At 39.7% G+C, this 14,640-nt stretch overlaps 1 protein-coding gene across 2 annotated transcripts in view; it reads right to left on the reverse strand.

Moving 5' to 3' along the window:
* The window catches only part of LOC133062036 (adhesion G protein-coupled receptor E3-like), a 39,860-nt gene extending 26,618 nt beyond the window's left edge, over window positions 1-13,242 (reverse strand). The window contains exons 1-7 of one of the 2 annotated variants that reach the window (XM_061150536.1): window positions 13,117-13,242; window positions 10,834-10,884; window positions 8,369-8,521; window positions 5,412-5,558; window positions 3,703-3,849; window positions 2,515-2,661; window positions 865-926 (exon numbers count right to left, since the gene is read on the reverse strand). In XM_061150536.1, coding sequence (XP_061006519.1) covers window positions 865-926; window positions 2,515-2,661; window positions 3,703-3,849; window positions 5,412-5,558; window positions 8,369-8,521; window positions 10,834-10,884; window positions 13,117-13,150 — 741 coding nt within the window. In that variant the 5' untranslated portion in view covers window positions 13,151-13,242. The remainder of the gene's footprint in view (window positions 1-864; window positions 927-2,514; window positions 2,662-3,702; window positions 3,850-5,411; window positions 5,559-8,368; window positions 8,522-10,833; window positions 10,885-13,116) is intronic. The other variant, XM_061150537.1, reaches the window with a different exon arrangement.
* Between the last annotated feature and the right edge of the window lie 1,398 nt (window positions 13,243-14,640).

Below are 14,640 nucleotides of genomic sequence, written 5' to 3' on the forward strand. Positions count from 1 at the left end.
ATTTTTTTTTCCCTCCCCCCCTCGTGTTCTTTTTTATAGCTAAGTAATATTCCATTTACCTTTATTCTTGACTGTGACTAGAGACAGTCTGTTTTCCAAAAGTGCACTTTAACCTATATGGTCTAGAAGGCAGGTTTTTAAAGTCCTATAACTTATATATGACACTGGACAATTTAGATCAAACTACAAATAACTTCTAATGAAACAAAGGACTGAATTTTGAAAATTCATCTTATGGGTGTAATATTGATTTCCATATTGTCTCAATGTAACATACGTTTGTTTTGTAAGTCACTTTTGAAAGATTCCTTTGCAATAACATATAGCACTTGCAACAGTGAAATTATATCAACCATAATGATGGTTAAATTGAGGGGGTGTGGGTGCTTACTGCTTTTTAAAAAAAATAACTTGGCCATGCCATTTAGCATGCGAAATCTTAGCTCTGTGACCAGGGATGGGAAGCACGGAATCTTAACCACTGGACCACCAGGGAAGTCCCAGATGGTTTCTTTTTTTATGATTAATTTTGGACAGAACTAGGTTGACTAAGAACACTTCATGGCTGCCATATATTCTCCAAACAATACACTGTTGCTCAGAAAGAAAGCAATCGATAAAACAAAATATGGAAGAAATACGAGAGGATGCAAAAATATTAGTATCAAGAAACACCTTTTTATCCCCAGAGACCATTATGTGTATGTGTGCTGGAATGTGTGTGTGGGGGGGTTGATTTGAACCCTTGTTTTATGTTTTATATTTAGGCATATTCCCTCTAGAGAGTGTTTTATTTGTAATACTGTTTATTTCCACATACTGGTGGTGGACACCAAACACAAATTTACAAAGATGGAAACATACCTGTTGCCTATAGTCTTCCGAAAATGTAACTTGGGTTGGGGTCGGGGACCTAGGGTTGATTCCTAGAAATAGAATGAGAATTCAAAAAAAAAAAAAAAGGAAAGAAAAGAAAAACAGAAATGTTTCTTCCCAGTCTGAAATTGGGAAAATTTCCCTCCCAACTTTTCCTTTTTCCAACTTCCTTCCAGCTTTCTTTACAGAAGGGATTATGGGATTTCTGCTTCTCGGTCATGCCTGCGGTTGTCATGCCTGCTAGCCAACTGAAGTGCTTGTGTGTATATGTGTGTGTTCGTGTGTGTGTTAGTCACTCATTCGTATCTGAGTCTTTGTGCCCCCAGGACTGTAGCCCACCAGACTCCTCTGTCCATAAAATTCTCCCGGCAAGAATACTGGATTGCCATTCCCTTCTCCAGGGTATCTTCCCCAGGGATCAAACCTGGATCTTCTGCATTGCAGACAGATTGAGCAACCAGGGAAGCCCAAAATTGAAGTATAGTTTATTTATATTACTGTATTAGTTTCAGGTATATAATATAGTGATTCAATATTTTTATATAGATTGTACCCGCACTTAAAATGATCACAAAGTAATGGGTACACTTCCCTATGCTATATAATATATCCTTGTTGCTTATTTATTTTATACACACTTGCTTGTGCCTCTTAATTCTATTCACCTATCTTGCCCCTCCCCCTACTTCTCCCCACTGGTAGCCACTAGTTTGTTCTCTACATCTGTGAGTCTGTTTCCGTTTTGTTATATATCTATTTGTTTTATTTCTTAGCATCCACATATAAGTAATATATTATTTTTCTTTTCAAATATTTTGCTGAGGGATACTAATCCCTAATCCATCTTATCATTTGTAAATAGTTTCTCCTATTATGTAGGTTATCTTTTCAGTTTTTTTTTTTAACTTTTTATTTTATATCAGAGTATAGTGGATTAACAGTGTTGTATTAGTTTCAGGAGTGCAGAAAGTTAACTATATATGTATATATATATATATATATGCCTCTATTCTTTTATAAAATAATTTGTCTTTTTGTTTTTTAATTGAGTTGCCCTAAGTTTCAATATTTCAACAGAAGTCAGAAAAGACAAGTTAAAATACGAATAAATTGGCAACCACCAGGGGGAGTCTTCTGTGTTACCTTAACAGGAGCTGCACATTTGGAACGCATCTCTGCTCAGTAGTAAAGAATTGCCTGCCAAAAAAAAAAAAAACAAAAAAACAAAACAAAACAAAAAAAGAATTGCCTGCCAAAGCAGGAGACGCAGGAGACCTGGATTCCAACCCTGGATTGGGAAGATCCCCTAGAGGAGGCCATATCAATCCAGTCCAGTATTCTTGCCTGGAGAATCCCATGGACAGAGGAGCCTGGTGGGCTATAGTCCATAGGGTTGCAAAGATGAGAACATGATTGAAGTGACTGAGCACTCATAAACATGTGTGCACACATACACGTTATGCACACATAAACACAGATAAACAGCTATATCAAAGGACAGTGTTTAATACTGAGGAACTGAAGGGTTATTAGCGTTCAAAGTCAGACCCATACTGATGTATTATTTTCCTTCACTTGTTTACCTCAACTCTTTCTCTCAGAAAATTTTCACCCAAAGGCGTCAGAGAATCTGCTTACTTATGCAAGTTCCCCCGGAGCCGGTAAACTGAGTTCTCCCATCAGGTGTCTCAAACCCAGGATTGCAGACACATAAGTAGCTTCCCCGGGTATTCTTACACCTGGCTGTTGGTGAACACAGTGCGGGGTCCAGGCATTCATTCTTATCTGTGGCAGGAAAAGGATGAAAAGTGAATCAGTCAGTGACAGGGCTCCATGGGGCCACTCAGGGCTCCATGAGTTCACTTCTTCATGCCACGCTTGTGGCATGTCCACCACACACAGGTCACAGTCTGTGCATTTCAAGGCACTCACCTTGGTTTGCTCAAGACTGTCTCAATATGCAGTTGATAGTTTTGCATCTAGAAAACCACTGAGTGCCAACCCAACCGAGATGGTCAGCCAGTGTCAGAGCAGTGAACAGGATTACTCATATCTACTTTCCATTTTTAAATTAATTTTTATTGGGAGTATACAAAGCATTTTTTTCTAGTGTTGAAGCCCATCCATGAGGATGATGACGGGAAGGTAGATTCTTTACTGTCTGAGTCATCAGGGAAGCCCTAATACCATGTTAATGAAGGGTAATGGCCAGCAAGGAAAATTAAAGAGTAGAATAATCAGTTAGATGAGATGGTTAGATAGCATCACTGACTCAATAGACATGAATCTGAGCAAACTCTGGGTGATAGTTAAAGACAGGGAAGCCTGGTGTGCTGCAGTCTATGGGGTTGCAAAGAGTTGGCTACAACTAAGCAACTGAACAACAACAATAAATACTTCAATTGAAAATTTTTTAATTAAAAAAATAGTTTAAAACATATTTGGGCTTCCGTGGTGGCTCAGACTGTAATGAATCTGCCTGCAATGTGGGAGACCAGGGTTTGATCTCTGGGTTGGGAATATCCCTTGGAGAAGGAAATGGCAACCCATTCCAGTATTCTCGCCTGGAGAATCCCATGGACAGAGCAGCCTGGCTGGCTACAGTCCATGGGATCGCAAAGAGCTGAACACAACTGAAGCGACTAAGCACACACGCATTCATGTTATGCACACACAAACAGCTGTATCAAATGACAGTGTTCAGATACTGAGGAATTGAAGGGTTATTAGCATACTGAAGTAAGATCTGTACTGACGCATTGTTTGTTTTGCTCAACCATTTCTCTAAGGAAATTTTCACCGGAAGGCGTCAGAGAATCTGCTTACCTATGCAAGTTCCTCTGGAGCCAGTAAATTGAGTTCTCCTATCAGGTGTCTCAAACCCAGGATTGCAGACACATAAGTAGCTTCCCCGGGTGTTCTGACATGTGGCTGTCGGTGGGCACGCTGTGGTGTCCAGGCATTCATCCTTATCTGTGGCAGGAAAAGGATGAAAAGTGAATCAGTCAGTGACAGGGCTCCATGAGTTCACTTCTTCATGCCACGCTTGTGGCATGTCCACCACACACAGGTCAAGTCTGTGCATTTCAAGGCACTCACCTTGGTTTGCTCAAAGACTGTCTCAACATACAATTGAGAGTTTTGCCTCTAGAAAACCATTGAGTGCCAGCCCAACCAAGATGGTCAGCCAGCGTCAGAGCAGTGAACAGGATTACTCATATCTACTTTCCATTTTTAAATTAATTTTTATTGGAGTGTACAAAGCATTTTTTTTCTAGTGTTGGAGCCCATCCATGAGGATGATGACAGGAAGGCAGATTCTTTACTGTCTGAGTCATCAGGGAAGCCCTAATACCATGTTAATGAAGGGTAACTGCCAGCAAGGGAAATTAAAGAGTAGAATAATCAGTTAGATAAGATGGACTTTATGGGAGAAGGCGAGGGTGGGATGATCTAAGAGAATAGTATTGAAACTTGTATGTTATTGAATGTGAAACAGATCGCCAGTCCAGGTTGGATGCATGAGATAAGTGCTGGGGGCTGGTGCACTGGGATACCCAGAGGGGTGGGATGGGGAGGGAGGTGGGAGGGGGGATCAGGATGGGGAACACATGTAAATCCCTGGCTGATTCATGTCAATGTATGGCAAAACCCACTACAATATTGTAAAGTAATTAGCCTCCAACTAACAAAAATAAAGGAAAAAAATGAAAAAAATAAGAAAATAATGTTTTATAATTTCCTCATGATTTCCTTTTGACCCACAGGTTTTTTAGATATTTGGTGCAATTAATTCCAAATATTTGGAAATTTTCCAGTTATTTTCTTGTTATTGATTATACTTTAATTCTGTTATATGACTGGAGAACATAATTTATACGATTTCTGTTCCTTTAGATTTGCTAAACTTGGTTTTATGCCCATGAATAAAGTCTTAACTTGGTGGAAAAAAAAAAAAGATGGTTAGATAGCATCACTGACTCAATGGACACGAATTTGAGCAAACTCTGGGTGATAGTTAAAGACAGAGAAGCCTGGCGTGCTGCAGTTTATGGGGTTCCAAAGAGTTGGCTACAACTAAGTGACTGAACAACAACAATAAATACTTCAATTGAAAATTTTTTAATTAAAAAAATAGTTTAAAACATATTTGGGCTTCCGTGGTGGCTCAGCCTGTAATGAATCTGCCTGCAATGTGGGAGACCAGGGTTTGATCTCTGGGTTGGAAATATCCCTTGGAGAAGGAAATGGCAACCCATTCCAGTATTCTCGCCTGGAGAATCCCATGGACAGAGCAGCCTGGCTGGCTACAGTCCATGGGATCGCAAAGAGCTGAACACAACTGAAGCGACTAAGCACACACGCATTCATGTTATGCACACACAAACAGCTGTATCAAATGACAGTGTTCAGATACTGAGGAATTGAAGGGTTATTAGCATACTGAAGTAAGATCTGTACTGACGCATTGTTTGTTTTGCTCAACCATTTCTCTAAGGAAATTTTCACTGGAAGGCGTCAGAGAATCTGCTTACCTATGCAAGTTCCTCTGGAGCCAGTAAATTGAGTTCTCCTATCAGGTGTCTCAAACCCAGGATTGCAGACACATAAGTAGCTTCCCCGGGTGTTCTGACATGTGGCTGTCGGTGGGCATGCTGTGGTGTTCAGGCATTCATCCTTATCTGTGGCAGGAAAAGGATGAAAAGTGAATCAGTCAGTGACAGGGCTCCATGGGGCCACTCAGGGCTCCATGAGTTCACTTCTTCATGCCACGCTTGTGGCATGTCCACCACACACAGGTCACAGTCTGTGCATTTCAAGGCACTCACTTTGGTTTGCTCAAGACTGTCTCAATATGCAGTTGAGAGTTTTGCATCTAGAAAACCACTGAGTGCCAACCTAACCGAGATGGTTAGCCAGTGTCAGAACAGTGAACAGGATTACTCATATCTACTTTCCATTTTTAAATTAATTTTTATTGGGAGTATACAAAGCATTTTTTTTCTAGTGTTGGAGCCCATCCACGAAGTTGATGACAGGAAGGCAGATTCTTTACTGTCTGAGTCACCAGGGAAACCCTAATACCATGTTTATGAAGGGTAACTGCCAGCAGGGAAAATTAAAGAGTAGAATTATCAGTTAGATGAGATGGTTAGATAGCATCACTGACTCAATGGACATGAATCTGAGCAAACTTTGGGTGATAGTTAAAGACAGAAAAGCCTGACGTGCTATAGTCCATGGGGTTGCAAAGAGTTGGACACAACTTAGTGACTGAAAAACAACAATAAATACTTCAAAAAAATTTTTTTATTTAAAAAAATAATTTAATACATACTACTTAAAAAAATAGTTTAATATGGGCTTTCCTGGTGGCTCAGACTGTAGGGAATCTGCTTGCATTGTGGAAGACCCAGGTTCAATCTCTGGGTTGGGAATATCCCTTGGAGAAGGAAATGTCAACCCATTCTAGTGTTCTTGTCTGGGTAATCCCATGGACAGAGGAGCCTGGTGGGCTATAGTCCATGGTGTTGCAGAGTTGGACATGAATGAACGACTAACTAATGTACATGTTTATTTATTGTTTAAAAAATAGTAGAAGGAACAGAGAGTGATGAGTAGATTTTTAAAGTGTAAGTTTAGAAAATATGTCTCAGAGGAAGTGACAAAGTGTAAGAGAATATGAAAACATCATACAAGAAATTCCCAAAGGAAACAGTGAGGTAAGATTTAGAAAACAGAATGGAACTCATTGGGCTTCCCAGGTGGTGCTAGTGGGAAAGAATCTACCTGCCAAGGCAGGCGACACAAGAGATGTGGGTTCGATCCCTGGGTTAGGAAGATCTCTTAGGGGAGGAAAATGGCAATCCACTTCAATATTCTTGCCTGGAAAATTTCATGGACAAGAGGAGCCTGGTGGGCTATAGTCCATGGGGTCAGGATGTGACTAACTGAGCATACATAGAACTCATCTGTGTAGAAAACAATAGAAGAACTGATGACTTTACGATGAGTCCGGATTTTCTGTGTCTTGATCACAGTTGGTGTTCTTATGTTCAGAGTCTACAAGCAATACATTCTGAAGAGGGTGTGGAGAGAAGGGAACCCTCCTACATTGTTGGTAGGAATGTAAATTGATACAGCCACTATGGAAGTACTTACATACAGCCACTGTGGAGTACTTAAAAAAATAAAAATAGAGTTATCATATGATTCCATAATCCTACTCCTGAGAAAATTTCTCTCTACTTAAAAAATAAGTATACAAACAGCTTTTTAAAATGAGTTGATTTCTCCATTTGAAAAAATCAGGAGCAACATTTGAAAAATTTGAAAAATCACTAGAGTGTTTTAGAAGTTCAGTTCTTCTAAAACACTTTCTAAAAACTACTTTCTAAACTGAAGAAATAACATGTTAGAACATATAATGAAAACACATTCCCAGGCACAAATCTTTATAACCTTTTCATTAATTTTTTGCTATAAACACAAATGTAAGTGCTAACCGTTTTTTGAAACCCCAAAATGCAAAATGGTAGTAAAAAAAAAATTTGTATGAACTCTATTTTTTTTTTTTTTAGTGTATTAGGAAACTTGCTCCTTGGAAGGAAGGCTATGACAAATCTAGACAGCATATTAAAAAGGAGAGACATCATTTTGCCAATGCCAACAAAAGTCTGTATAGTCAAAGCTATGATTTTTCCAGTAGTCGTATATGGATGTGAGAGTTGGACCATGAAGAATGCTGTGCACCGAAGAATTGGTGTCTTTGAATTGTGACGCTGGAGAAGACTCTTGAGAGTCCCTTGGACAGCAAGGAGATCAAATCAATCAATTCTAAAGGAAATCAGTCCTGAATATTCACTGGAAGGACTGATGCTAAAGCTGAAGCTCCAACACTTGGGTCACCTGAAGTGAAAAGCTAACTCATTGGAAAAGACCCTGATGCTGGGAAATGATGAAGGCCAAAGAAGAAGAGGGCAGCAGAGGATGAGACCGTTAGATAGCATTACCAACTCAATGCACACAAATTTGAGCAAACTCTGGGAGATACTGAAGGATAGGGAAGGCTGGCATGCTGCAGTCCATGGGGTTGCAAAGAATAAGACATGACTTAGCAACTGAACAACATTTCCAAATGAGAAAAACTCATTAGGCTACACATGTCTGCCAACCCCTTATTAATGTGGAATTTAAAATATTCCAAATTGCGGACAAACCCCTTTTATACATCCCTGGTAACATTCCTTCTTACTTAATATTTAGATCCAAAGACTATGCTGTCTAAACAAAAAGATCATTGAGCTAAAGAATTTAAGGGCTCTTTAATGCTATTCAACAAAAAATTGTTTTCCATGCCTAGCACATAGGTCTCCACTATCAAAGCCATTGATTTGATCAGTTATTATAAAAATTTAGGTCCAATCTCTCAATAGGAGGGATGAGTAGACCTACTTTTTTTCTAGAATATTCTTACTGAAATAACACTCACCTATGCATGTCACTCTAGGATCATTAAAATCTTTCTTCCCATTGCTTGATTCATATCCAGATTTACAGGTGCAAAAGTAGCTTTCCACAGTGTCAGTGCAGGTGGCTTTCGAAGGGCAGGCCTGGGTATCCAGGCATTCATTCACATCTGTGACTAAGGATCCATAAAGGTCAAATGAGTGAGTTCAGGCCATGTCACTATCCTATCATGCAGGCATTCAGTCCACTACAGAGTACTCCTTAGGTTCCCAGCACCTGGTTTACATTCTCTTACCCACCTGTTAATGAAGCACTCCAGGTCCTGGTTCCACAGAGCTTATATTTTTATGAGGGGACAAGGGAACAACTTATCCCATATGGAAAGGATTGCAAATAGATATAAGAAGCCAGATTGAGAGCAAGAGGAGAAGGCGATGACAGAAAAGGGGGTGACAGAGAATGAGATGGTTGGATGACATCACCAACTCAATGGACATGAGTTTGAGCAAACTCCAGGAGATGGTAAAGGACAGGGAAGTCTGGTGTGCTGCAGTCCATGGGCCACAAAGAGTTGGACACAACTTAGTGACTGAACAACCACAGGAAGAAGCCCGAGGTGGGACGAATTGAGAAAGTAGCATTGGAACATACATTTCCATATGTAAAATTAGATAGCCAGTGAAAATTTTACTGTATGAAGCATGAAGCTCAAACCCAGTGCTCTGTGACAACCTAAAGGGGTGGGATGGGGTGGGAGGTGGGAGGGAGGTTCAAGAGGGAGGGGGCATATGTACTCCCATGAGTGTGAGCAAGCTTCGGGAGTTGGTGATGAACAGGGAAGCCTGGCATATTGCAGTCCATGGGGTCTCAAAGAATTGGACACTGAGCGACTGAACTGAACGGATACCTAATTCATATTGATGTATGGCAGAAACTAACACAATACTATAAGGCAATTATCCTCCAATTAAAAATAAATTTGAAAAAAAGAAGCCAGAGGCTCAGAGAGGGTCAGGAAGAGAAATTCTGTAGGATGACCAGGGCAAGTGTGGCTGAGATGACTAAGTATGAGAAAATCTAGCAGAAGGTGGGTAGTTTTTTTTTTTCTTTTTTGGCCCTGCCACATGGCATGTGTGATCTTAGTTCCCAACCAGAGATTGAACCTGGGTCCTTTGTGTTGAAAGTGTGGAGTCTTAACCACTGGACAGCCAGGGGAGTCTCTAGCAGAAGGCTTTCTAGAGCAGTGGGACAAGTCATGAGATGGAGACCATCTTGGCATGGAACAGTAGACAGGAGTGAACAGGGAGACAGACTGATCATCCCTAAGTTCAAAATGGTGGTAAAGAATCCACCTGCCATTTCAGGAGACATGGGTTCGATTCCTGGTCCAGGAAGATCCCACACGCCTTGGAGCAACTGAGCCCATTTGCCACAACTACAGAGCCCATGTGCTGCAAGTACTGAAGCCTAAGTGCCCTAGAATCCATGCTCGATAACAAGAGAGGCCACCACAATGAGAAGCCTTCACACCACAGCTAGAGAGTAGCCTCTACTCTCCAAAACTAGAGAAAAGCCCATGTGGCATCAAAGACCCAGGATAGCCAAAAAGAAAATTTTTAAAATGTAATCTTAAAAACTTAATGTCTCACAGCAATCTCCCACTAAATATTCATGAAGATAATACTTCCTTACTATTTTTTCTTATTGACCAGGAGGCCACAGCATGCAGGACCTTAGTTTCCAGAATAGGGATCAAACCCATGCCCCTTGCAGTGAAAACAGAGTTATATTGGACCACCAAGCAAGCCTCATGATTTTTAATTTGCAGTTTCCCAGGATACATTGCATTTTCTTAATTTTTTGCTTTCATTTTATCATTTACAAGATGAAGAAAATAATTCTACATATTTGGTCATTCTATGATCCTGTGATTCCTCTTAGAGAAATTCCCCCAAGAAAAATGAGAACATATGTCTACAGAAAGACTTGTACAGAATGGTTTTCTCTTTATTATTTCTATATAATTGTTCTCCTGACTTTTGTGGATTCTTTGTGTAAATACCCTCAGTTACACATAAGAATGAGCCAATAAAGCTATTTCTTTTTAAGTGTCATAAATATAGCGTGGTAGGAAAAACTGTGAAGGCTAGAATTACTTGGAGAGTCACATGAGTGTGAGCAAATGCTTACCATTTCCATGTTTCTCTTTTTAAGTCTGAATTTGGGGAGAGCAAAAGTTGTTCTGCTTATCCCCAAACTGCTTTGTAAAGAAACATCTATGGGGACTTCCCTGGTGGTCCCGTGGTTAAGATTCCATCTCCCAGTGCAGGAGCTATGGGTTCGATCCCTGGTCAGGGAACTCGGGTCCCACATGCCACAGGGTGAGGTTCAAAAAAAAGAAAAAACAACAGCAGCAAAAGAGAAACATCTGTAGAAACACAGGCTACACAAACTATTCCAGATTCATTCTGCCCATCACCCACATACCTTGAAATGATGAGCTAGGAATATTCAGGAAGAAAATTAAGCAGGAAAGTCCTGGGGGAGAAAACAAAAGAGGAGTTTAATTTTTTAAATACTTTCTGGTGGCCTGAATCTGTTGAGGCTGGCTTTACTTTCCTTCCCCAAAATAGCTCTTGAATAGTTTCTCTAAACACATTGAACACAATTCAACACAATTTTGGCCCTCTAGAGACTGTTTGGTCGTTGAGAGCTAAAAGTCAGTTGATCATGGTCAAAAAACATTCACAGATTCATAAAAATATTTTTGAGATGTCAAGGATAAAAATGGATGAAACAGAAAAATTTAGAAAGCTGAATAATACTGACAAACAAATATTTATCTTAATGTCTTTTATAAGTATATGAAAGAAAGCAAAGTGAAAGTGTTAGTTGCTCAGTCTTCAAGTTAGTTGTGACTTCATGGACTATAGCCCACCAGGTTCTTCTGTCCATGGGATTTTCCAGGCAAGAATACTGAAGAGGATTGTCATTTCCTTCTCCAGGGGATTGTCATGACCCAGGGATCAAACCTGGGCCGCCTGAATTGCAGGCACATTCTTTACCGTCTGAGCCACCAGGGAAGCCCCTATATAGTTATATAGGTAGCAAAATGTGGCTTCATCAGTTGTTGAATTTAACATTCATTAGCAGTTTATTCTATCTGAAAGTAAAAAGGAAGTTAGGTTTTCTCACTGGACACATGTTTCATAAAAGTCAAACGAGTTAGGGAATTCTCTGGTCATTCAGTGGTTAGGATTCTGCGCTTTTACTACTGAGGGGCTGGATTGGATTCCTGGTCCAGGAACTAAGATCCTGTGTTTCCCAATGTGGCTAAAAAAAGAAAGTCACAGGACTTGGACAATTAGATGAGTTTATCATGGGCAAGTAAATTAAAAAATATAATTCTAGAAGTCCTCTTGGTATTTTTAGTAAAACAAAAGCACATAGCATGGAATGAGGAGCAATTTAATATGTTTTATAAAATACATGTTGGGGCTTCCAAAATTAGGAGCAGGAAGCAAATGTGATTCCTCTGAAACAAGAAAGATACTCATCAATTTTTAGTTCCTATCAAGGTACGTTCATACTGAAAGAGCAACATTGCAATTTTACGAGCAGTTTGCACGCTCAGTAAATTTACAAGCAATTTGCATGCTCTGAGTGGTCAGCTCGGAGACGACCCAAGTCTGGAAATTCTGGCTCACTAAGCAAATAGATCCGGAAGAATCCAACTCAGTTTCAGGAAGGAAAATGAGCATGGGACAGCTTTCCATGCCAAAAACCTGGCCCTGACATGAAAGAATCCATTCTTACATGAGATTCATGTTTTGTAAGTGCTTCCCAGTTGGCTCAGTGGTAAAGAATCTGCCTGCCAATGCAGGAGTTGCAGGAGACGAGGTGGCAAAGATCTCCTGGAGAAGGAAATGGCAGCCCGCTCCAGTACTCGTGCCTGAAAAATCCAGGGGACTGTAGCCCACCAGGCTCCTCTGTCCATGGGGTTGCAAAGAGTAGGACACAACTGAGCACAACACAACCACCACCCCAGAAGCTCTGTTTGATCCTATCCTTGTACAACGGAGTGTAAGGGATTGCAAGCTTTGAAGAGCCTCATTGCCTGATGAAATCATTTTGAAGTGCCCCATCTTAATTCCTCCAGGTATTTCCATAGGAGGCATACCTCAGCCATGGTTTTAAAGAACAAACCAAGCGGGTGCCCCCTGCCCAAGCCACAACGTTGAAAACAAGATAGAGTATGAGATTTGAAGTGTCCTTGCTATTTCTACTTAAAGAGAATAAAATATATTTTTAAAATTTTTTATTATTTATTTTTGTAAATTACTTTTAATTGGAGGATGATTGCTTTACAATGTTGTGTTGGCTTCTGCCATACAACAACGTGAGTCAGCTGTAAGTATACATATGTCACCTCTTGAACTTCGCCCCCACTGCCCCCCACCCCAGTCTACCCCTAAAAGTTGTCACAGAGCACTAAGTCGCACTTTCTGTGTTATAGAGCATCTCCCCACTAGCTATCTATTTTACACATGATAATGCATATGTCTCAATGTTATTTCTCAATTTGTCTCACCTACTTCTGGCCTTCCCACCCCCCGCCTTCCTCTGTGTCCACAAGCCCATCTCTGTGCCTGTGTCTATTCCTGCCCTGCAAATAGATTCATCAGTACCTTTTTTCTAGATTCCATACACATGCATTAATATACAATAACTGTTTTCCTTAAGAGAGAATAAAACATTTTAACGACTTACCTCTCAAAGGCAAAAAGAGACTTCGAGCCATCATGACAAAATGAAAGCAGAAACAGGAATTTATATGTCTTTATCTCTGGTGTTTCTCAAGGAGAGTTGGGGATTTTGTAACAGCTACTGTGGGACCATCTTCTAGTATTCTAATGAGAAACTAAAGAGAACAGCAGGTTTTTTTTTTTTTTTTAAATACAGAAACAGAGACTGTCAACTGAAGGCTGCAACTTACTCTGAAATGCATTTTAAAAAATAAGACGAATGTCAGAAAATTACTAGAGCTAATCAGTGAGTTTATCAAAGTTTCAGGATACAAAATCAATACACAGAAATCACTTGCATTTCTGTGTAGTAACAATGAAAAATTGGAAAGAGAAATTAAGGAATCAATCCCATTCACTATTTCAACAAAAAGAATTAAATATTTAGGAATAAACTTACCTAAGGAAACAAAAGAACTGTTACACAGAAAGTTATAAGACACTAATGAAAGAATCAAAGATAACATAAGCAGATGGAGAGCTATTCCATGTTCTTGGGTAGGAAGAATCAATATTGTGAAAATGACTATACTACCAAATGCAATCTACAGATTCAGTGTGATTCCTATCAAATTCCAAATGACATTTTTCACAGAACTAGAACAAAAAATTACACAATTCTCATGGAAACACAGAAGACCCCGAATAGCCAAAGCAGTCTTGAGAAAGAAGAATGGAGCTGGAGGAATCAGCCTTCCTGACTTCAGATCATACTACAAAGCTTCAGTCATCAAGACCATATGGTACTGGCACAGAAACAGAAATACAGACCAAGGGAACAAGATAGAAATCCCAGAAATAAACCCATGCACCTATGGGTACCTCATTTTTGACAAAGGAGGCAAGAATATACAATGGAGCAAAGACAGCTTCTTCAATAAATAGTGCTGGGAAAGCTGGACAGCTACATGTAAAAAAAATGAAATTAGAACACTTCCTAACACCATACACAAAGATAAACTCAAAATGGATTAAAGACCTAAATGTAAGACCAGAAGCTATAAAACTCTTAGAGGAAAACATAGGCAGAACACTCGATGACATGAATCAAAGCAAGATCCTCTATGACCTGCCTTCTAGAGTAATAGAAATAAAAATGAAAGTAAACAAGTGGGACCTGATTAAACTTAAAAGCTTTTGCATAGCAAAGGAAACTATAAGCAAGGTGAAAAGACAACCCTCAGAATGGGAGAAAATAATAGCAAATGAAACAACTGACAAAGGATTAATTTCCAAAATATGCAAGCAGCTCATACAACTCAATACCAGAAAAACAAACAACCCAATCAAAAAGTGGGAAAAAGACCTAAACAGACATTTTTCCAAAGAAGACATACAGATGGCTAACAAACACATGAAAAGATGTTCAACATTGCTCATTATTAGAGAAATGCAAATCAAAACTGCAATGAGATATCACCTCACATCAGTCAGAATGGTCATCACCAAAATGTCTACAAACAATAAATGCTGGAGAGGGTGTGGAGAA

This window comes from Dama dama, chromosome 9 (assembly GCF_033118175.1).
Source record: "Dama dama isolate Ldn47 chromosome 9, ASM3311817v1, whole genome shotgun sequence".
NCBI classification, from domain to species: Eukaryota; Metazoa; Chordata; class Mammalia; order Artiodactyla; family Cervidae; genus Dama; species Dama dama.